Here is a 22,473-nt window from a genome sequence, read left to right on the forward strand (position 1 = left end):
CAATCTAGTCCCCCTAGATTTTGGAAGTAATTTCGGACACCACGCTCACTACTTTTTCTTTTCTTTAAAAGCCAGAAATTACATCACTGATTTCCTGAAGTAAAAACTTAATAAATATGAATATTTTGCGAAGAGTTTTTATGAATCCACTCTGTTGTGATTATGACAGCTTGGATCGTTTATTAAAACAAAAAACAAAAAAAGAAAAAACATTTTTTTCCCCTAAAAATTGTTCAAACGGAATGCAATCCAATTCTGGGAAGTTTCTAGGACACTGGATTTTGGAATTTTGGGCTACATATGAATTCCCACCCTAATCCCTAACTACTAAAAAACTATATAGTGTGAGACTATATAGTGCTCTGGATTTTAAAAAGAATTTGGACACCATGCTCACTACTTTTTTGTTGTTTTTATGCAGCAAGAATGACATCACCAATTTTTGTGAAAATCTAATCAATACAAGCATTTTAAAGAGTCTATTTATGACTCCACTGTGTTCTGATGATGAAAACATGGATGGTTTATTTTAAAATTACATTTAAACACTTTTTTGTTTTTTTTTTGGAAAAATTGTTCAAGGGCAATGCATTCTGGTCTATATTCGCCAATGTGGTAAGCATTGATGCTCTCTGGTTTTTCGCAAAGACTTCTGGGAAATTTCTAGGACAATCGAATTTGGAATTGTAGATTCGGACAGCACTACAAAATGACAAACGTACTATACAGTGAGTAGCGAAGGAATTCAGACACAACCTATATATCTCATTTTACAGTTAGAATAGAATAGAATAGAATAGAATAGAATAGAATAGAATAGAATAGAATAGAATAGACAATACTTTATTAATCCCTTTGGAAGTCCTCAGGGAAATTCAGGTACCAGCGTCCGTACAGCACACAGATGGAGTAAAATTACCAAAATAAAGTAAAATAGAATAACAAAATAAGTAAAATAGACTGAACATAAAGTGAAATAGGCTGGATCTTATGAGGCAAGCATGACAGTTTTCAATATGTCTGTCAATATTTGCAACTTCTTTTAAAAGTTGAAATATTTTCCATGGATAGAAAACATTTAAAACTATTGTCAACCTGTTTGTCAACCTTTAGGTCCTTTAGTGTTAAAATGCGTCAATGTTTAAGCCGTGAATAGGTTAATAAAAATGATCTTAAGTGAGTGTCCTAAGCTCTACAGGTAGGTGAAAGGGTGTTTTCACATGCAAGCACCTGGTTCAGATAGTAGTAGGTCTCAGCCTCCTGCAGATACAGCGAGTGCTTCTCATTGGGGGGAAGACCTGCCAACAACTCATAGAAGATGTGGTAGTTTCTCTCTGATTTGGCCTGCAAATGGACACACAAATCTACAGTTAGTGACACGCATCAACCTAACTGGGAAATTGTGACTGTTTTTTAAAGCGATGGGCGTGGGTGTGTTAAATGATGTTTCATGAATGGATGAACAGCTTGAGAGGTAAGTGGAAAGCAACCGGACTGGCTAAAGCCCCCACTGAGATAAAAACATCAATCATGCCGTGTGGCTCCACGGTCTCCTCTTTCTCGGTATGACTCAATTGTAAGAAGACTCTCATCAGCCTGCTGTGTGTGTTCTTTTGATTTTCACCTGAAAGACAATACGAGACTTCTCCAACAGGTACTGGGACGTTATGGCACCGCTGATTACACCCCTGGCGAATGGCACGCAGGCAGGTACACACGCACATACATGCATTCACACACAGTAAGAATGAGTTAAGTAACAAGTCATGCATGGGTAAACGTATTTGGATCTTCTAGGTCACAGTTGTAGCAGAGGATCAAGTTTTAGTCTAACTGTGCCACTAGGGCGCATTTGTTTTTTTTCTCTTTAAGACTGTGTTGAGCATTTGCGTTGACAAAAATAAAGTATTTTAATATTGTGAGTGTGGCTGTCTCTATTCTTTGAAGTACAAAAATAAATAAAAAGTAAGTATTTGAACTTTATTCAAAAACTACACATTTCCTGAAAACTGTATTGGATTTATTCCTGACCTGTCCTTTAAAAAGAGTTTACCTTTTTTGCATTAAAGCTTATTTTTGCTGTCTTGAATGTTACTTAAAGGTCCACTCCGATCCTCTGATCTATTTTAAAAGTGTTCCCAGTGGTCTTTGAGTATGATTATGCCGTTTTTAGCCAGAATGTTTTAAAAACTGTCGTTTTCAAGGACATAGTTTCTGCAAATCAGCAGAAGTCTATTCAAAATTTGCCTCAGAAATGTGGGTGGACTGTTGATGCCGAGCAGTTCTGTCCCCTCTTCCCCTCCCTGAGAGCTCTCGGTTTACATGTTCTCCCGCTAGTTTACAGCCCTTCGGGTCCCAAACCTAACATTAATGGTGCAACAAAAAATTGCAAGCAATATTAAGTCCATCCAGCCATACAGATTTAAGCAAACAAAGACGTGCATGGATCTAGTCGTCTACAAATGGAGGCATCAGAATGGAGCGCAGCAGGGAGCTTGTGGCCTCCCCAGGTTATTTCTACAAAACGAAAAAGCTCTTTTTCCAATGGTATGTTTGCGTCTGCTCCTGATTCATAACAATTTGAAAAAATAAATATAACTTTAAGCTTAATTTTCTTAACATATATCCACCGTCATGATAAAAAAACACCAAAAACATCATTTTTATCGGAGTGGGTCTTTAAATCCCTTTAACAGCAGAATTTTTTTTATCCTTGCTTAGGCTGCAACATTGATGTCAGATTTTTAGACGTCAAAAAACTTGGTTTCAAAAGAACAGTTTTGAATAATGTCACAAAAATGTTGAAAAAGTCAAACCAGTTCTGACTATAACTCATTTGTACTCACTCATCCATGTAGATCTGCACATATTTGCCAAAGCGTGAAGAGTTGTCATTACGGACCGTTTTGGCATTCCCAAAAGACTCCAACAAGGGCGTGGCCTCCAGTATCTGAGCGATTATTGCACAAATAAATACTATAAGGAGTACCGTCAATGGGAATAACGCTTCTCGTGACGGGAAATTGCTTTACCTGTATCTGATAGCACAAAAGAAAAGCACAATAGAACGAAAGTATTTTTAAAAAATAGCTTTCAAATTATAAATGGGCACATAAGTCAAATATTTGGTAATCACCTGTTGTGTGACGTTGCGCTTATGATGTATGGCTGTGAGGTAACGAAGTATCAGTTTAGTTGCTTCAGTTTTCCCTGATCCACTTTCTCCACTGTAACAACAAAAATGATTGGTCATTGTTTTAAGGTGCTTATCACATCTCTGATTTTCTTTTTCCTAACTTTTACATTTTTGTAAAAGCTATCAGTTGCACCTCAAATACAGTCATATAAAAGTTTAAATATTACAACTGAATGAATTACAAATACTTGTAACAATGAAACGTGGAGTATATACTGCAAAATGCAGTTTATACTCCACTGGCTTCAAATTAAAAAAAATGTAAAAAGAACATAGGGCCAAGAATTGAAAATAGTGGAGGTGTTTTTGTGGTTAAGAACTATTTTGATACTGAAATATATTCATTAATGGTGGCTGCTCCAGACAATCATAAAAGAGAGAGTAGGATAACCAGTTTACAGCTCAAAATGCACTTTGACTCCCCAGCAAAACAACAGCCTATTAGCAATTCCACCTTTAAAAGGCTCAAAATCTTTGAGTAGTTTAGACTTTGAATTGTCTTTGTTAAAGGTCAGGCTTCAATAAGATTGAGGTATTGCAGCCTAACTTGAAATGGGTCATTTATGCTGTAAAGAAAACTAAAAGACAAGAAAAATTAAACAAACAAAAAAAGTGTGGTGTTACCTAATCACAATGCACTGGTCTTTTTTGGCATCCATCATGGTGGTATATGAGAGGTTAACAATGGCAAAAAGATGACTGCAACAGAAAAAAAAATACATTTAATCGAATGTTCTCAACAGTTGGCCGGTCCATTGGTTTTCTGGACCTCCGTGTCTATTGTGTAAAAAAGGCAATTAAAGCTATTACTCAACTGTCACCCAGCAACCAACCTATAATAGTGTAACAGTAGCTTCTTCCTAACACCTGAGAGTACCTGCATTCAGACCTCTATTTATCATCATATTCGTTAGAAGCACACTTCACCACACATTCAAGGAAACGTACTATAGATGTGAGGAAAACCACACATAAGTAAATGCAGGACAACAATAAAAACTGCTACCGGTACATCTTTGATTATAGGTAAGATATTTGAGGTCAAACAGATCGAATACACATAAAAAAGATATAGGCTTAAAGGTGCTTACGGAGGGTTATCGCTTAGCCCGTGGCCTTCATACTGAAGTACCATGTCTGTGCCGTAAACATTCAGCAGCTTGTAGGGGTTCACAGACACAAGGATGCTGCCTATGTACGTCTGGGAGAAGTAAACAGAGTAAGTGAATGAATTCAACTGGACTCTTCAATATGGGCTTCACATAACATAGGAAAATCAAGGGAATGTGACATACATAAATAAGTTCTTGGTCGAACCGTTTCTTCAAGTTCATCAGAACGGTAGTTTCATTCAGCTCACTGACAACAAAGACAGCACATGCAATGAATAAAAAATCAATTAGATTCAATGAACACTTCAGTTAACTTTTCAAAGCTTTCTCTTAAGTGCCATTAATGAACTGAAAAGACCGATTCACTATCAGATATGGAGGTCTCCAATTCAAAAAGATGTCTACTGATCTTGTAATAAAAAAGTGTATACACATGTATTGCACTACAGGGGCGCCGGTTTATAAGGCACACCTTCAATAAATGGTCTTCTTTTAAGCTTATTTGTATATAAGGCACACTGAAGTATGAGGTACATTAAGAGTCAGAAATAAAAGGTCCATCAGGTTTTATTAACGGTAGTAATTCTAGTAATTGTTGGCAACATACTACACGTTAGCCATATTAGCATATTCACTAGAACACATAAAAAAGACTAATACCTGTAAAGCATATGTTTGAATACTCTAACTTGTAACTGTGTTAGTAACATATTAAAAACGAGTCCTACAACGCCATCCGTTAGCCATGTTAGCAAATTCACTAAACCTTAAACTCTCAATCTTCTCTGCAACACATAAAAAACAGGCATATACCACTAAAACTTATGTTTGAATTGAAATGCTAACTTCTAGCTGTGTTAGTAACATGTAAAAACAAAAAAAAACCCAACAAAGCTACACGTTAGCCATGTTTAGCATATTCACTAGACCTCAAATGCCCAATCTTGTTTTCAGCATAAAGAAGACTGATACCGCTAAGAAATATGTTTGAAACACTAACTTCTAGCCGTGTTAGTAACACACACACACAAAACAATGCTACACATTAGCGTATTCACAATAACACCTAAACTTGTTTGCAAATTGTTAAAAACCAGACTCACATTTTTGACAGAGCGCCGCATACCTCTCAAAATTGCTTCAACATCAGTGAGCACAAACAGAATTAATCCATACATAAGCCACTCTATGTTTCTAGGTGCATGGTTGTATTTTGAAAAAAAAAAAGCTTTTAAGTGCGCCTTACAATGCAGAAAATAGGTTGCACTGTATGTAACTTTTTTATATTTGTTTCTTAAATTTGTGCGTGAGATTTTTTTAAATCAGCAGGCTCACTGGGATTCACAAAGCAACCATAACTAATGCAGTGACATAAGTTGTATTGCTGGAGGGGTGAACTATTACAGACTTGAAAGAGTATAAGAGGAGTTAATGAGAGAGCGTTCTCTTTGTTCTGGGACACACTTACGGAAGCTGTGTCATATCTTCCATTCCCTCCGCCCAGCGTTTAACCCTGTGGCTTGTTGTAGGCATGCTTATGACAGAGTAGATCTGGAAATGAACACACAAATTAGTATGTTATACACTTCTTTACATCATACAGTATTGATGTAGCTTCTGGCAGATTTGTCACAATGAATGGAGAATCAATATTAAGAAGCAAAGCTGTTTTTTTTTTTTTTGGAAAAGTTTGAGTATTACAAAGTATCAATTCATTCTTTCAGCTTGCTGGCTCTGAGGTGACCACTAAATAGTATGTCTAGTCACAATGCTTATCATTAAAAGTGATTATCTTTATCTGGGTTTTTACTTTTAAACAAACCCAAAACTAGTAACACTTATTTTAACTTTTGCATTATAGTGATATCAACATCCATGTGAAAATTCAAAATTGCTACCTTGTCATACCAGGATTGACCAGGCACTCTGGCTCTATCAGGCATCCAGTCTAGTCCTTGAGGCTGTCCTCCCACGACTCTCGGAGCTGGTGTGTACCCTTCTAACACCCCATCTTCCCTGTACATGGCCCACTTTGACAAATTCTGGACCGTTCCATGTGGCAGAACCCTCTCAGCTGCCCAAACATCCTCCCCACCATCACCTCCACCTTGAGCGTTCCTTGCCCAGTGCCCAGAACGTGGCCCATAAGGAGGTATCACAGCATATCGATTGTCCTCGCCCTGCAGTCCTGTTGGCACAGTGTATGAAGCATAACGAAGTTGCTGGTTTTGGATGGCTTCAGAGAGCTTAGGGTTGTTGAATCGTCGCATTAGAAGAGACCCATCCGGCAGCCTAAAACAAAACAAGTATAGGTCTTGTTACAGAGCATGATTGTGTAATAGTATGTGTTAGAATTCATGAAGCTAAATTTTGTTTAGCATCTTATCCTTAACTTTCAAGAGTAAACCAACAAACCTTTTAATAAAACATGTTCACTCTTGCTCTTGATCAAAGCCTCAAACTTCAGACTTGCATTTAAAGATAAATTCAACTCTGAACCATGAGATATGCAACAAGTCACTGACAGCACTTTTTTTTAACACTCTCATGTCCTCCTTGACTACACCCATGAACCTGTTTTGTTCTTTCTTAAGGCCTTTTGATAGCCCCAGCCTCAGCATTGTCTTGCCAATATGATCTTTCTAGCTGCTCTGAACCTATCCAAACATCATGATCTGAGCTCCCTGTGTTAAACTTCAAAACATCTACTTTTTAAAATCACTGCTGGATCTACTTTTTATTTTTATCGCCCGTGATTGTAAACTAAATCAATGTTTCTATTTTCTGCCAGTCATGAAAAGAGACACCCGAAATGCCTTTTTTCCAGATGCTCACCTTAAATTGACATCACGCAGTTCATCATTCTGGAGCGCAGAGAAAACGTTGGGGCTGGTGGGCTTGGGTGCTCCTGTTAGCACTGAATTGTCTGAGAGATGGTAGAGATTTTTAGAGCGAAGGTTCATGTTTTGCCTGAGAGCAGATGTTAGGTTTGGAGAGGAGGGTTTCTGCCCGGGCATGACCAGTGAGCCGTCAGGGAGATGATATGATGCACCACGAAGGTTTGTATTCAAAAGAGCCTTCAAGGCCACAAAAGAAACATTAAGTCAGTTCATCTTTAAGACTGCCAACATAAACAAACAATAAACATTTGTAATAGATGATGACAGTATAATAGATTATGAGAATATTTGACAGTAAAAACATTTAAACCAGACATATACCAATTGAGGAAAATAAATTATTTTAAAAAGTACACACTTTAGATAAATTAGGACCAACTGGTTTCCATGGATCAATAACGACAGTTCCATCGGGTAAGGTGTAGGACACACCCTTCAGATAAGGATTCTGAAGGGCAGCTGAGAGGTTTGGGCTCCTTGGTTTTCTTGGGTCCACTATTATTGTTCCATCTGCAAGCGTGTATGATGCTCCCTTTAAGGCTGGATTATTGAGAGCCTGCACATAAGAAAAGCTAGTTTAACTCTAGGTGCCCACAAACATTACACTTAAATAAAGTGAATGCATGACACCAATAAGGAGAAAAGATAACAGTACAAAGCATAAAGAATCATCTTTTATCTGAGAAAAATCTGAGAAATCAAAATCAATAACTAACCTTAGCCAGGTTTGGCGGTATTGGAGTACTAGGGTCTCGAACCCCATCTGGTAGTGAGAACGAAGCATTCATAAGCGCGGAATTTCTGAGTGCACCGGAAAGGTTTGGAGAGGCAGGTTTCCGTGGATCAATGATGATAGTGCCATCTGGTAAAGTGTAAGACGCACTCTTCAGGTAAGGATTTTGAAGAGCTGCTGTAAGATTTGCTGATTTTTGTGTCTTGGAATCAATCACAATGGTTCCATCAGGCAGAGAGTAGGAGGCTTCACGCAGAGCTGGGTTGCTTAAGGCCTTTGAAAGATGCGGTGAAAAAGACTGCTAAATGGGAAAACAGCAAAACATGAAAATATTCATTAGCTTTAACCTCAACTAAAACATATATATTTAACCTATAGGAAAGAACTAAAAGTAATAGATTACTGGCTGTCGAGGATCAACAATTGTGCCGTCGGGAAGGGTGTATGATGCATTCCTAAAATGCTGGTTCTGAAGAGCTCCAGAGAGATTAGGTGAGAATTGCTTTTGCTGGTTGTAGGGGTCCTGTTTGGGTAGAAAAGGACATTCGACATTCAGTTTGAATGGTTGTATAATAATTGTATATATGTTATTGTTCAGTCAACATGTTGCCACTGTACATACTCTGACAACTGATCCATCAGGCAGGACATATGACGCTCCCCTAACTTGTCGGTTTCCAAGTGCTTGGCCAAGCATTGAGGGGGAATGTGAAACTGTATAAGGGGATGTTAAGGTCCCGGCTGGCAGCTGGAAGGATGCCTGCATTAAATGTGGATTTTTCAGGGCACTTCCTAACATTGGTGAGGAAGGTCTTTGAGGTCCAGGATGGGGCCCACTTAGTTGCATTGGTGTTTGAAAAGACGCTTGCCGAAGGTTTTGGTTCTGATGAAGAGCACTGTGGAGCTGCGGGACTGTTGGTGAATAAGGATTACGACGTTGCATCATGGGAGACTTTATAGCAGAGACATTTTGCAAATTAGACCGGCTTTGCAGTGCATCATGAAGCAGTGGTGCAGGGCCAGGTTCAGAGATATAATCATATGGAGTGACAACAGTTGGACCATATGGTGATTGCAACTGTGGGGTCTGATAAGAAGCCACTCCTCTGAGTGCCTGACCATGTCTCAAGGCTCCAGAGAGCATCGGAGATGAGGGTAAAGATGTGTATGGAGACTGCGGTCTTTGTAGTGGAGACACATACGATGCGTCTCTCAATGCCTGGTTTTGCAGAGCACCAGACAATACTGGGGAAGAAGGGGGCAGGGGCTGCTCATAGGGCTGTTCTACATATTTAGGAGATATGTCACCCATGGCAACCATTTGTGGAGAAGGGACAACAAATTGAGGTAAGGGATCAGCATTTGGACCTGACATGTACATTTCTGAGGAAAAATTAGGGGGGTGGACAGTGCGAGGGGCTGGGACGGGGGAGGACCGATGAGAAAGACGAGGGGAGAGACGTGGGGATGCAGGATGTGACATTTGCTTATGGGAAAACTGTGGTGAAGCAGGAGGCATCCTCCTTATGGACTGCTTGACAAGAGGACGCCCTCGAGCAATGGGCCGAGGAGGAAGTCGGCCTGACTCTCTTCTCATCAGCGGAGCTCGATGAACCATATGGGGAGACTGGAAAGGAGATGAGTGGAGGGAGTCTATGGTAAGAACAGAAGATCTATTGCTTCTTATAGAAGACGGGCGAAATGGCCGAACATTCTGGGTGGGTGGGGGAACTGGACGCCCTCTGAGACCCATAGGAGAAGGTCTGACAGTACCTAGAGGAACATTCCCTCCTAGCCGAGGCCTGGCCACTGGTGTGGGATCCCTTAGCAGGCGAGTTGAGCGTCGAGAAAGAGTAGGAGATGGAGAAACAGGTGGTGGTCCTTGCTGAGATAAACTTCTACGAGAAGGCGAGGGAGAGGGAGAAAATCTTCTGCTTAACTGAGGAGGAGATACGTGACCTGGAGACATGGGAGGGGATGGTGACCTTCGCATTGGTGCTCCTTCAAATGAATGTTGTGCAGGTATAGGTGATGGTGGAGGACTTTGCATCCTCATGGAAAGACGGGGTGAGGGTGGTGGAGAATAGCGCTTCATAGATGCTCTTGGTGAGCCTGGAGGACTCTGGCGAATCATAGAGGCACGTGGAGAATGGGGGGGTGATGGTCCTCTAGCTTGGACAGAGGTTGATCTCTGTGGTTGCATTTTACGATGAAGCATTGGGGACACCATAGGGGAGGCATTGTGGGAGATTCCTCGAGATATAACAGAGGGGGGTCTTTGAGAGTTAACAAATCCACTCCTCACCAAAGGCTGAGGTGAGGGGATCCCTCCACGTGCAACCATCGGAGAGGGCACAGGGGAAGGCATGGCAGATGGATGTCGTTGCATCTGTGGAGAGGGCATAATGACAGAGCGGCGGGATGGAGTAGGAGAGAGTTGCATCCGTCGGACAGAAAGTGGAGACATGTTTGCTTGCTTAATAATCATAGCGGTTGGAGTTGGGATTGAGGGAGGTCCATAACCCTGCTGCTGTGGTATTGCCATTGGATCTGTCATCATCTGTGGCACAAAAATTAAGCAAATTTAAAATGCCCTACCAATAATACAAGAAAATGATGGCAATTACACAATTAATTTTCCTGGCAACTAGTTCTTAAAAAAGAAAAGAAAGTAATTGTATCGATAAACTTTTTCTTGTCAATAAATACAAAGTCAGTTCACATCTAGAGGTTGAAAACCTGGTCTAATAAAAATAGCTTTGATAAACTCAGTTTCCTCTCTATAACCAAATCACTTTTACAATAGTGGAAGTAGTTTTTCACCCATTAGTTAGATAACAATGTTGTATTTTATGCAGTTTATTTTAAAGGCTGCCTCCTATCAATGTGTGGGTTTTAGGACATGAACAAGCTAAAATCAATGACAGTTTGAGAAAACAAGTTTCATTTTTTTATCAAATGGTGACCAAACAAGAAAGTTTTGGCGGTCGATTCTTATGCAAAGTGTTTCTAATGCAAAACAGAATTTTCAACAGGGTCCTAAGGGACATCATGTAATCTGTTTCTCGTTGTTGAAAAACTCAAAGAAATTAGGAAAAAATGAAAACATGCTGAATTTTACTTGAAGTGTGCTCACTTTAAGTTCCTAATTGGGCCACCTGACTTTGTTAAAAATGTTTAGGTTACAACCTATTTTTCTAGCAAAAATCAAGAAAAAAGTATTCACAAAATAAAAAAGTATTCACATAGTGAATACTTTTCGTCAACACAAAGTGTTGGCATACTAGAAGCAGCGTTACCTGTGGAGAAATCATTTGTGGCGACATTTGTTGTTGAATCATTTGATCTTGTGGTGTCACCATTTGAGGTGACATTATCCGCTCTTGTGATGACATAATTTGAGGTGACACCATCATCCCTTGAGGTGACATGGCTTGCATTTGTATCATCTGTTGTTGAGGGGAAATAAACTGCTGCGGTTGAGATATCATATGTTGGTTTGGTGAAATCATCTGCTGGTGGGGTGAAATCATCTGCTGGTGGGGTGAAATTATCTGCTGATGTGGAGAAATCATCTGCTGATGTGGAGAAATCACCTGCTCCTGTGGTAGCATCACCTGTTGGTGTGGTAGCATCATCTGTTGCTGTGGTAGCATCATCTGTTGCTGTGGTAGCGTCATCTGTTGCTGTGGTAGCATCATCTGTTGGTGTGGTAGCATCATCTGTTGGTGCAGGGACATTATTTGAGAGTGAAAGTTGGAGGTTAAAATCAAAATAATATTGGTGTGGTTGATACTACCTGCTGTAGGGACATCATGTTTCCATTCAGACCTGGAGCAGGAATTTGGTCTTCATACTGGATGTCTGACATGTCCTCAAATTCAGGATCAGGTGGCAACGTAGGTGGAGGGGGCAAAGGGACGTCTAGACGCTCTTTCCCAAACAGTCGCACTTGAGGTCTAGGAACCCTAAAGGTAATGTCTCCTTCCTGAAACCCACTAGTTTCTTCCCTACTTTGATTCATCTGGCCACCGTACTGGTCCCCATAAAATCCCTGTGCCTGATCAATTCCCTGGCCATCAAAACCTTCAAAGCCATAGACATGCTGACTTGATGGTTGGAATCCAGTTGTCTGCTGTGAGCTGAAGTCTTGGTAGGTCATTTCACCATCATTATAGGTAAACTGATAGTCTGGTGGAAAACCTTGCACCCCCATGAAGGATGTATGAGGGGTTTGATAAAAGCTTTCTTGTGTGCTTTCATACGGGTCCATGAGTCCAGTTTCATAATAAACTCCATGACCATTTTCATCATAATACACCTGAGCTGCAGAATCCAGGAACCCATCCTCCTCCCCTCCATAGACATAACCTTTGCCCACTGGAGCATAGTAGTCCAGATGCTCATCATACATTGCTGGTTGTTGCTGGTAACCATAGTCATCAGTTTCCTGGTCATAATACAATGCTTGAGCAGATGAATGAGGGCCATAATAATGACCCATGTCATCATCATAAAGATCCTCTTCATAATATCCTGCATTTAAATCATATAGTCCATCTTCCTCATAATACTCTAGGTCTTGATAATCAGTTCCACCTGCACCATTGTAACCAAACTGACCCTGTCTTCCATATGATGCCATTGGGTTATCATCATAGCCACCATAACCATCATCATATCCTCCATAACCTTTCTGGTGGGCTAAATCTTGATAGTCGTAGCCATACATCTCCTCCCCATGTTCATAACCATTGTTATAATAGCCATGGATATTTTGCCTAGAACTGGATTGTCTGTTGTTTCCTCCTCGACTCCCCCAGCCATTATTTCTTGAGTTCCCTCGCATTTTGTTGAAGATAAAACGTTTTGTCAGCCAGTTAGCTGCTGCAGCAACCTTCCCCAATAATGTGCTGCTGTTTTTAAAGTCATCAGAAGGTCCAGCCCCACCCTTTTTTTTAAATAAACCTTTGAAGAAGCCACCCTTCTTCTCATTCGATAATCCCCCCAGACGAAGAAGCATGTACTTGTGTTTCTTTCCACCATTCTCCTTGGCCTCTTTCTGTTTTTTTCTCTTTTTGCTTGCCTGAAACTTCATCATAAATCGGGAAGTGTTTTTCATCATAGACTTTCTGCGTTTCTTCTTGGCAAGTTTGCTCATTTTTCTCCCCAAACCAAGAAACAAACGAGACGTGCTTTTCAGCTTCTTCACGCTGTTCTTGCGCCTCTGAAAACCAGAAAACTTCAAGAACATTCTGGACATGTTCTTCAAACCTTTCTTAGGTATTTCCTTGGCTGGAGGTGGGGGAGGTTCTTCTTTTTTCTTGGCCTTTTTCTTATGGGTATCAGATTTTCCTCCTTTGTGTTGACCATCCTTAGCTTTCTTTTTTGACTTCCCCCGGACATCTTCATCTTCGTCATATTCATCTTCAAAATCTTCTTCATCCTCTTCCGAGTCGTATCCTCGTCTAGATTTCCCCTTTTTCCCTTTACCCCCCTTTCCTCCTTTTCCCCTTCTGTCATCTTCTGAGTCCTCCTCTTCATCTTCTTCCTCACTAAACTCTTCTTCCTCTTCCTCGTCACTGAATACCTCCTCTTCCTCTTCCTCTGACTCTACTTTCTTGCCTTTTTGTTTATCTTTTCCTTTCTTTCCTCCGTCCTTCCCCTTGGGTGGCTCCTCCTTTCCCTTCTTTCCCCCTTTCTTGTCATCTTTCCCACCTTTTTTATCATCCTTTGTGGGTTTCTTGTCATCTTTCCCTCCCTTTTTGTCTTCCTTGCCTTTCTTTTCCTCCTCTTTCTTTTTTTCTGGTTCTGGTTTACCTCCCTTCTTTGTGTCCTTCTTGGTGTCTTTTTTGCCTGGCATTTTGACGAGCGACTATGGACACAACATGCCTTCTGTACAGGATTCAGAGAAGCTGACCTTGAAACATAGAAGCACAGAGAATCACATTCATACCAGTAATCGGGCAGCAAGACACTTTTAGAATTAGAGGACCAAAAGATTTTTGTTCCCTTTTAAATGAAAAACCAACCTTTGAACCTTTCTTGGTTTAGACACGCCAATCTGATTTAATGCAGGAACTGTACACAGGTTTGAAATCACTGTGAGGAGAGGTCCTCTCGTCCAAAGCAGCTTTAAACTGCACAGCTGCGGTCCCCATCAAGGTTACTGTCCAGATATAGACAAGGAGCGTCAGTGTGAACACAGAAAATTATCACAGTTAATTCATCCCCATTTAAAAGCCTCATGCTCATAGGTGCTTACCTATACTAACAGATGGAAATGTTTTAAAAGGTTTAATACATTTCAGCTAAAGTTTAAAGGTAACCGTGAGCAGTGTAAATCCTTTACATTTGAATTCTTTAAAGCCGGTAGATTTTTTAACAGGCCTGCAACATCTGGTTTGCCTTTAAAAGCACACTACACTCATATTCTGAATGTCTGTCCTCTCAAAAATCTTCTAAAAAGTCTGAAAATCTCTGTCATGACCCTATCCCATTATTTAGATTCAGTAGTTTCAATGACTAATTTCCGATCACTTTTTTTGTAAAAATCCATCTACTTATGCCTAAATGGTATTGAGGAAGTAATTAAAATTCTCCTTGCTGTTAACTGAAACCGAGAATATTACGCTGTTGGTTTTGCTAATTTCTACTTAGCACGACTCCTGCCGTGTTTGTTTTTGTGCAAAAGCTAGATTTGAAACATTAAAACACACAAAATATTGAGCTGTTATTCCATTTTAAGTGCTATCCCTCTGTGATTCCATCTTCGTTCCAAGGAGTTCCACATAAAACTATATTGTTATATACCAAACTGATTCACCAACACAGCTTTCCATTACAGACCCCTCCACTTCAGAGAGAACCGGCACTAAGGATGTCCAACGTCGGCAGTCTGTGTCCTGACAGTAAGTCTCTTCCTCAGCAGTCAAAAAGTGGAATAAAAACAAAAACACTTCTTGTCCAAGTCGTCCGATTATCAGGAGCTTCTTCCTCTAGATTCCAATAACTGCTGCTGTTCACAACAACTTCTCTCAACCAGCATGACACACTCTTTACACTGTCCTCTTCAGAGAGATAGTGTGTGTTTGAGTAACTGTGTGTGTGAGAAAAAGCCAGAGTGCCGACTGGTGTGTATTTGTATGTGTGCATACATGTAGGTGTGTATCTGCCTGAACCCTTCCTTGTATAGGACAGTAGAAGGAGTCTTAATATGTCATCTGGCCCCACAGGTGAAACTCTAGATCTCGGCGTGGCTGAGGGGGCGGGGCATAAATAATACAAAAGGTCCAGAAAGAGACAAAGACAAAAAGAGATAGACATGGAAACAAAAAAAAAGAGAGAGAAGCTTGACTGAAAGCAAGAAAAATGCTGTCAAAACTCCTGAATATCCAGAAATGTGTAGCTTCAATTGAACATGTGACAACATCTGCACCTTATCTTAAATCTGATCTTTCATTTATTAAGGTTAACAAGTACTGGCTGGTGTGTGCATTTAAAATGTTTTATCATAAGGATGTTCAGCTTCTGTGAATCTATTCTCAGGCGCATAAGCAGGAGAGAGAGCAGAGGCAGGAGAAACACCCACATGTTAAAGAAATGACGTCTTCTTTCTAGGTATCAATGACAGAGGAATGACTCTCACAAACTTGCGGCGGCACAGCTAGAACCGGATTGGTAACAGGGCAGTGATTATTAGCGCCATCAACCAAATTATCCCTCTTCCTGAGGGAAGAGATCAGATTGCAAGATCTGTCCTGCCAGAGAACACAGGTGTTGGGTTGCCAGATCCTGATCTTTTGGAATGTAAGTCTATCTGATCATTAGCATCCAACAAAAAGACGCATGTAATATATGTGCACAAGGGTTAACGAAGGTGCGTTCACAGCGAGCACGATGAAAGAGCATTGTTTTCGCTTTTCCAATCATTTTCTCTTCATGGTTCTTGGAAACGGATGAAAAGACCTGATCAAATGTGCAAAGCTCAGAGTTGGAGCCAATCTCTTCCCCTCTCCTCAAAGTAATCGCTCCTGGCAGGTGGCCCTCTCTCTTTTTGTAAAGAAGAGAGAACGGGGGGTTGGGGGACTGACATGCGTGCCGAGAAAATTAGGCAAAATTATGACAGAGGTTGACTTGATGAAGCTCATCAAAACCATTGAGGTTCTAGGAAGGAGCTGCAAACAAAAACACCTGGTGCTTTTTAGTAGAAAATAGAGGGACACCTGTTGAAGAGCATGCAGAGAGTTTGCAGACCTGCAGCAAACACTTCACATGCACTGTTGTGGTATTAAAATGAATGAATGCCTTTATTGTCATTGTAGATGCTACAATGAAATTTAGGAATACCCCTAAATTGAAATTTCCATCTGTCTCCTACTGAAGTGACACAAGACACTGGATGGGTGTGTGGACTCAAACATGGGTAGGATCAGAGAGGGGAGGAGTGGATCCACGCCCAAAACCTACCTCTCCTATGACACACCCAACATCCGAGAAACCCTCACGTTACCGGTGGAGCTCCATGGTCATGCTCGTCCATGTTTCAATAGGTCAACCCCAGTGACCAGCATCCAAAAAGAAAAAATATATACAATAAGAAGAGCAAACTCATTTACATGCCCTTCATCTCAGTCGCCCGTACAGCCTCACGTTTTGTCTGCTTCAGTGGCGAGGCTCGGAGCAGCAGGGGTCGGTCAGCGGGGAGGAAAAGTAGTGCCTGCAGGCAGTGGAGGATGAATATTTAAAGAGAGCTATTCTTCGGCGGGCGGCCGGGGGCTTGAGTTCCACACACTTCGGGGAGAGTTGATGAGCTCCGCGGGTGGGCACCATCAAGCCCCAAACGTACTGACACACATTATGTCAATATATAGGACAGGTAAACAATTAGTTTTTATCAACCAGACAAAATTATTAGTTCTGTTTAGTTGTTTACCAGTACAGCTAGCTTAAAAAAACGAGTTAGCATCAGGGGGATAAGGAGAAAGTTTGTTTCCGGTAGCACCTGCCCGTAAGCTTGAGTTGTGTCTCTAGTATATTAAAGACTTCCTCTCATCCGGATTGAACACAGCGGGAAAGTGTGTCATTAGGTGGCCCAGGGGTGTGGGTGTGTGTGTGTATGTGTGTGGATTCTAATAGATGAAGGTGAGAGGAGAGGGGGGAAAGTACCGTGTCTCTATATGAGCAGTCCTTCCGCTGCCCGCCAGATGGACCCGCCTGACAACAAACAAGTCGCGCGCGCGGAGGCAGCAGAGCCACGCGGCTGCTGCTGCGGCTCACCCCGATTCCTGCCATAACCCAGACGACCTTGCAGTCTTCCCGCATTCAGCGGCGGGCAGCCCGCATCTAAACAGTTCGGGGGCTTAGATATGGGTTCCCCACTGCGGCGAGACGCCGATGCGAAACCTCTCTGGCTTCTGGAAGAGCAACAAGCCCTTTGGTTACGTCTGAGCTATTTTTAGACATGTTACTGCAACGGTGACTTACATTCAATTGGCTTCAACCTTTTTCTTTTTTTCAAAAAACACTGGCGGTGTTTTGGTCCAGTCACAACCAAAACCACTATCTAAAGTAAATGAGTCTCCCTGCAAACATACTGTCAGAATGAATGAGTCCAGGCTCAGTTTACCACATTTGCACTAATAAAACATTATGTTGTTCAAAAAATTACAGCGTCACATCTGTTCATCCCGCAGTAATTATCAAGTAATTGTGAGGTTATATAATCTAAACATTTGACAGAGTCACAACATTGCAAAGGAAAAGGTCTGTGAAAGTCACAATAAGTTGCAAATAACTGTATTTTTTTTAAAGTTAAAGACCCAGTTTGATGAAAATTGTGTTTTTAAAATGTTGCCTTTTTCTGATGATGGAGGACATTTATAAAAAAGGGAAGATTAAAACTATATTTGTGAGTTTTTATTTATTTTTTCAAATCACTGTAAAGCAGTAGCAGAAAAAAAAAAAACCTTTGAAAAAGCTTAGATGTGATGTACAGGCTCCCCTCTCGCTTCATTGAGACGCATCCACTTGTAGACAAATAGATCACATACATCTTCATTTTTCTCTGATCTTTTTTGCCATTTTTGTTGCACCGGCAATGTTAATTTGGGGTGTGAGGTCGCTGAAGAGCACGTAAACGGATGGATGATGGGAGCGAGGGCGGGTTTGCTCAGTGCCCCATTTCCAATGAACTGCTGCCACTCTGCAGAAACTATGTCCTAGAAAATGACAAGTTTTTTTTTTTTTTGGCTAAAAAACACTTTGGTAAAACATTTACAATTGATTAAAAGATGACTGAATGGATCTTTAAGTTGGAATTTAGCTAACATAACAGATACAATATTGTTTTGTAGCATTAATAGATTGCATTTATTCAAACTCCTGTTAAATATCATTAAATATGAACAAATAATAATAAAAAACAAATAGTGTATCTTCCTTCCTTTTTCAACCTGAATATAGCTGCTGTTTTTCACCTTTTAGCTAAAAATAAATACAAACAAGCAAACAAAAAAGACGCTTGACTTTAATCATGCACTAGAGGAAATAAGAAATAGAAAGGATTGTTTCTAGGAGAATTCATTAAAGACATGCAGAAATGACTTGGAGTTTAATCTCTTCTTTTTTATAACCATATTTTAAGGTTACACCTGGTTGTTAAAGTGGTTTAGACCTATGTCGCGGGATTTTCCACAAAGCTCCAGAAAGTCTCTAACAGGCGTCTTTATTGGGAGCGGTGACGTGGTTGTACTGTTAAAATTCTGAAAAGCCAAACATGGCAGAAATACTTTGTAGCCACATCAATTTTTTATTTTTTGCAATTTGCGAGGAGCAGCGTTTTCAATTTTAAAGTAGGGTGCGTCGTAACGGTTTTGAATCTGTGGTTTTGCTGTCATTTTTGAGAGCAAAAGGGCAGCAACACCTTTAGACACTGGCGGTTCTAACATCTCCAGAGGAAATCTCGCCTGAATTATTTGGCTGTTCTGAAGTCGCAGCAAAAAGCAGTTGCTGCATACAGTAAATGTGGTTCACTTGGCAACACCTTCCCATGAGCCCTGAAACATTAAACATCTGTACTTTTAAACATGTTTTGCATCTTCCTTACAGTTATCAACCAAGTTGATTATTTTAAAATATCAAGATCAAACTTTCCATGTTGGAAAATGATAGAAAAACATGACTGAGATGTCACGGCATTGGAATAAAAGATAAAAAAAAATAGTAAAATCGGAGAGGATTACTGTGTTTCCATGTAAAACTTGCTCTGACTTTACTCTTTTGAGTCTAAAATTGATGCAGTGGCGAGCTTTGCCAACCCCCCCCACTCTCCCTCTGGTTAGAAAGTTGATAACATATCACTAAGCAGTCAACAACATTAGCTTTCCTCCTGAAGGCGTCTGCTGGGTGTCGAAGTGGAACAGCTGCTGCGAGACATCAAGACTCTGCAGCAGGTCAGAGGGTGTCTGTGGAAAGCCTCTGCTGGGACCGGGGACAGTTTTTGCCTTTGTTCATATGCAAGAGGGCAAGACACACAAGATCTATTTCCAAAGCAGAGGAGGAACGGAGGATTGAAGGGTGTGAAGAGCAGCAGGATGCATCCACATTCCCTTAATAGAGGCTCCACCTGGATAGGCCATACATTGGAGGAAAGGAGGGCTGCTTGAGTTGCTAGAGTCCTGCTGCGTCTCTATCAGTTTCAAATATTCCCTGCTGCTGCTTAAGTATCTGTGCTTCACCCAACGAACCCCTTCCTGCTCAGAAATGCACTTGACGGCTGTTGCACTCCAAACTACAATCATGTGCTCCTGCACCTGACAAAACTGGTACAGCGTGCGTCTGTTTTTATCCAAATGCAGATCATCTTCAAAAGGACGGGTGCACAGAGTCCACTCTGCCTTACAGGCAGCATGATGGATTTCAGTGTTGAGTGAGCGTTGGATCATGACTTTGCTTCTCAGCCCAGCAACGGGAAATGTTTGTATTCAGGAAGGTGATAGAAAAGCCTGAAGGAGCTGCAAAAAAAGAAAACACTGAACATGTTATTTTTTATTTGCTGTGTCTAAAAAGTTGGCGGCGTGTGTTAATTTGATTTATTATCACAATTCCGCTACATTGAAATGCTCTTTGAAATAGTAAATATCATCACTCAAACTTCACAAATGTATATTCCACTCTTTATTTTTATAATTCTTTAAAGTTGCAAAGATCAAAACATTTTTCACATCATGTTTACAGTATTACAAAAGAGGAATAAAGGAGCACTTTTCAAAAATTAGACTTAGAAAATACTTTTTCACCAGCAGAATTTTTTATTTTAAACTCTATTATTCCAAAATGGTTTACAGCTTACAAAAGGCAGTCAAGCACTATGGTTTATTTAATCATTTATAAATGAAGAGTTTAAAGACTCATTCTGATTAAATTTCTATTTTTTTTTACGTGTTATTGTGGCATTTTTATGATGATGGAGGACACATAAAAACAGCGTAACCATAATTAACCATGGGGTCCAGATGACCCGACCCTTATATTGATGTGTGATCCCTCCCATGACAAAAGTGGACAAAGATGGACATGGATTTTATGTCTGCGACAGACACTAGAGAAGATAACAAATCCTTTAAAAAAAAGTTCCATGCGCTGTCTTGTGGGGTCCAGATGACCCCACTTTTTGTGTAAACATAGCTAAGGGTTACAAGGCCACTGGGAAGGCTTTTTTAATAGATCAAAAGCTGTTTGGAGTGGGACATCGTGTGGAACAGACTAAGAAAAACTAGAATTTGTGGTTGGAGGAGTTGTCCTAATTGTTAGCGAGAGAACCCACATTTGAACATGTCTGACATCAATATTCAGTCCCTGTGGCCAAATTAAAGCAATACAATCTGCAAAATAAAAACTATATACACACAGAAGTAATAAAAGTATGCATGTTTTAAGAGGTCACTATATTTATAAAGAAAACAAGCTGAAAAAATATTACTTTAAAGTTATTTAAATTGTCACTGAAAATAAAAAGCCATGCATATTATGTATTAAAAATAGTGATTCTAGATCTTTGACAAAATGATGCTTTTGAGACTTTTCTGGAATGATGCTGAGTACAGCATATAGACACAGGACACATCTGCACAAGTGTGTAATTTTTGACTTATATGAACACTTAATACACAATTTGAGTAACAATTATCAGGTAAAGGGTGTTTGTCTTTTCTGTAAAGTTAGTTGATCAGTGATCAGATCAATGTAACAGACCATTTTGTCAGTATTCATTCATATAAAAACCGGGTACAATTAGATTAACTGACGTGATAGTCAACCAGATGTAAAGCTACAAGGGTTTAATTCAAAGTGTTAGCTTATTAAAGTGCTGTAAGCTTAGGGGAATCATTAATAAATCCTTTTGTTTTGACACTGAGCTCCAGAAACCTGCCATATTTTCACAAGAGTAGAGGTTATTACAGTTCAAGAATTCTGGCTTTATTAGTGATATACTTTAAGACAGCCTGCCTTTGTTTTAGACTGAAACATAAACATATATATATTCCCCCCTCTTTTGAAAATGAATTCCTTTGAAGTACTGAGTTCATAAATGACCATTAAACAAGATGCATGTTCAAAACAAACCGATAATAATGTTGAGCTGCTTTGGTGCACAGCGAGTGATTGTTTGATCATCAGGAGCTACTTGGATCAGAAATCCTGCCTTTAAAGAGATGCTGTGGTGGAAAAGAGAAAGAGATGGCTTCTATTGCAGAAAAATAAAAACCTTCCTCTTTTCAACCTTGTTAATTTCAGATTTTTGAGTCTGCAATCCAACCTTGCCTATTTTACCTGAAGCTTGTGGCAAAGGGAGACACTTGTGGCCTCACACTTGCTGTTTTGAATAATTGCAACAGTGTTTGCGACTCATATATCACATGTGGATGATACTGATGTGGTTTTTTAAACTTTTCTCTTTTCTCCAGTGAATGCAAATTCATTGTGAGCAGGAAGGCTTTGCATATTTCAAACCAAAAAGCGTAGTCTTCGCACCTACAGATTTCACCCCCCTGTACTAGAGGAGCATTAACCTAAGACTCCCTTAGTGAAAAACTATGTTCTTGTACAGAACTACCATCACATAGTTCCTATTGAATGCTAAATAACCCAACAAGTGCAGTATTTTAGTGTAACACACGTATTATCATCCTTAGGATGTCTTCAAAAGCACGAGGTTACGTCGGATAACTCACATTCTATTCTAGAACCTGCTGTTTGATTGCTTTTTGTGAAAATATTTGTTACTAATCAACACTTCCCCCCCAGATAGTCATTGAGAGCTAAAGGTTAAATAAAGATTGAAAATCAACCAAAGAAAAGGCTGGGAAGATGAATGAGTGGACTGACAAGCTTAGTCTGCTGTCAGCAGAGAAGATGAATTGATGGAAATCAGTGCACCAGAGCAGTCCTACTTTACTGTCTGTTTTGTTATGTTTTGGGAACTCTCTGGTTTAGAGTGTCCCGATGAGTCTTTCTGTGTTCAAAGTAAAG

The 22,473-nt window shown here is 40.2% G+C and overlaps 1 protein-coding gene across 1 annotated transcript in view; it reads right to left on the reverse strand.

The window, feature by feature from the left end:
- The window catches only part of myo15ab (myosin XVAb), a 67,150-nt gene extending 49,775 nt beyond the window's left edge, over positions 1–17,375 (reverse strand). The window contains exons 1-19 of the mRNA XM_036211869.1: positions 16,411–17,375; positions 13,974–14,110; positions 11,741–13,861; positions 11,241–11,663; positions 8,564–10,501; positions 8,345–8,464; positions 7,925–8,242; positions 7,567–7,764; positions 7,144–7,385; positions 6,207–6,600; positions 5,777–5,859; positions 4,492–4,555; positions 4,288–4,397; positions 3,821–3,895; positions 3,137–3,227; positions 3,033–3,038; positions 2,847–2,950; positions 1,625–1,688; positions 1,231–1,344 (exon numbers count right to left, since the gene is read on the reverse strand). Of these exons, the coding sequence (XP_036067762.1) occupies positions 1,231–1,344; positions 1,625–1,688; positions 2,847–2,950; positions 3,033–3,038; positions 3,137–3,227; positions 3,821–3,895; positions 4,288–4,397; positions 4,492–4,555; positions 5,777–5,859; positions 6,207–6,600; positions 7,144–7,385; positions 7,567–7,764; positions 7,925–8,242; positions 8,345–8,464; positions 8,564–10,501; positions 11,241–11,663; positions 11,741–13,804 (6,408 nt within the window). The 5' untranslated portion in view covers positions 13,805–13,861; positions 13,974–14,110; positions 16,411–17,375. The remainder of the gene's footprint in view (positions 1–1,230; positions 1,345–1,624; positions 1,689–2,846; positions 2,951–3,032; positions 3,039–3,136; positions 3,228–3,820; positions 3,896–4,287; positions 4,398–4,491; positions 4,556–5,776; positions 5,860–6,206; positions 6,601–7,143; positions 7,386–7,566; positions 7,765–7,924; positions 8,243–8,344; positions 8,465–8,563; positions 10,502–11,240; positions 11,664–11,740; positions 13,862–13,973; positions 14,111–16,410) is intronic.
- Positions 17,376–22,473: the final 5,098 nt, after the last annotated feature.

The sequence above is a fragment of the Oryzias melastigma genome, linkage group LG1 (assembly GCF_002922805.2).
Source record: "Oryzias melastigma strain HK-1 linkage group LG1, ASM292280v2, whole genome shotgun sequence".
Classification (NCBI taxonomy): domain Eukaryota; kingdom Metazoa; phylum Chordata; class Actinopteri; order Beloniformes; family Adrianichthyidae; genus Oryzias; species Oryzias melastigma.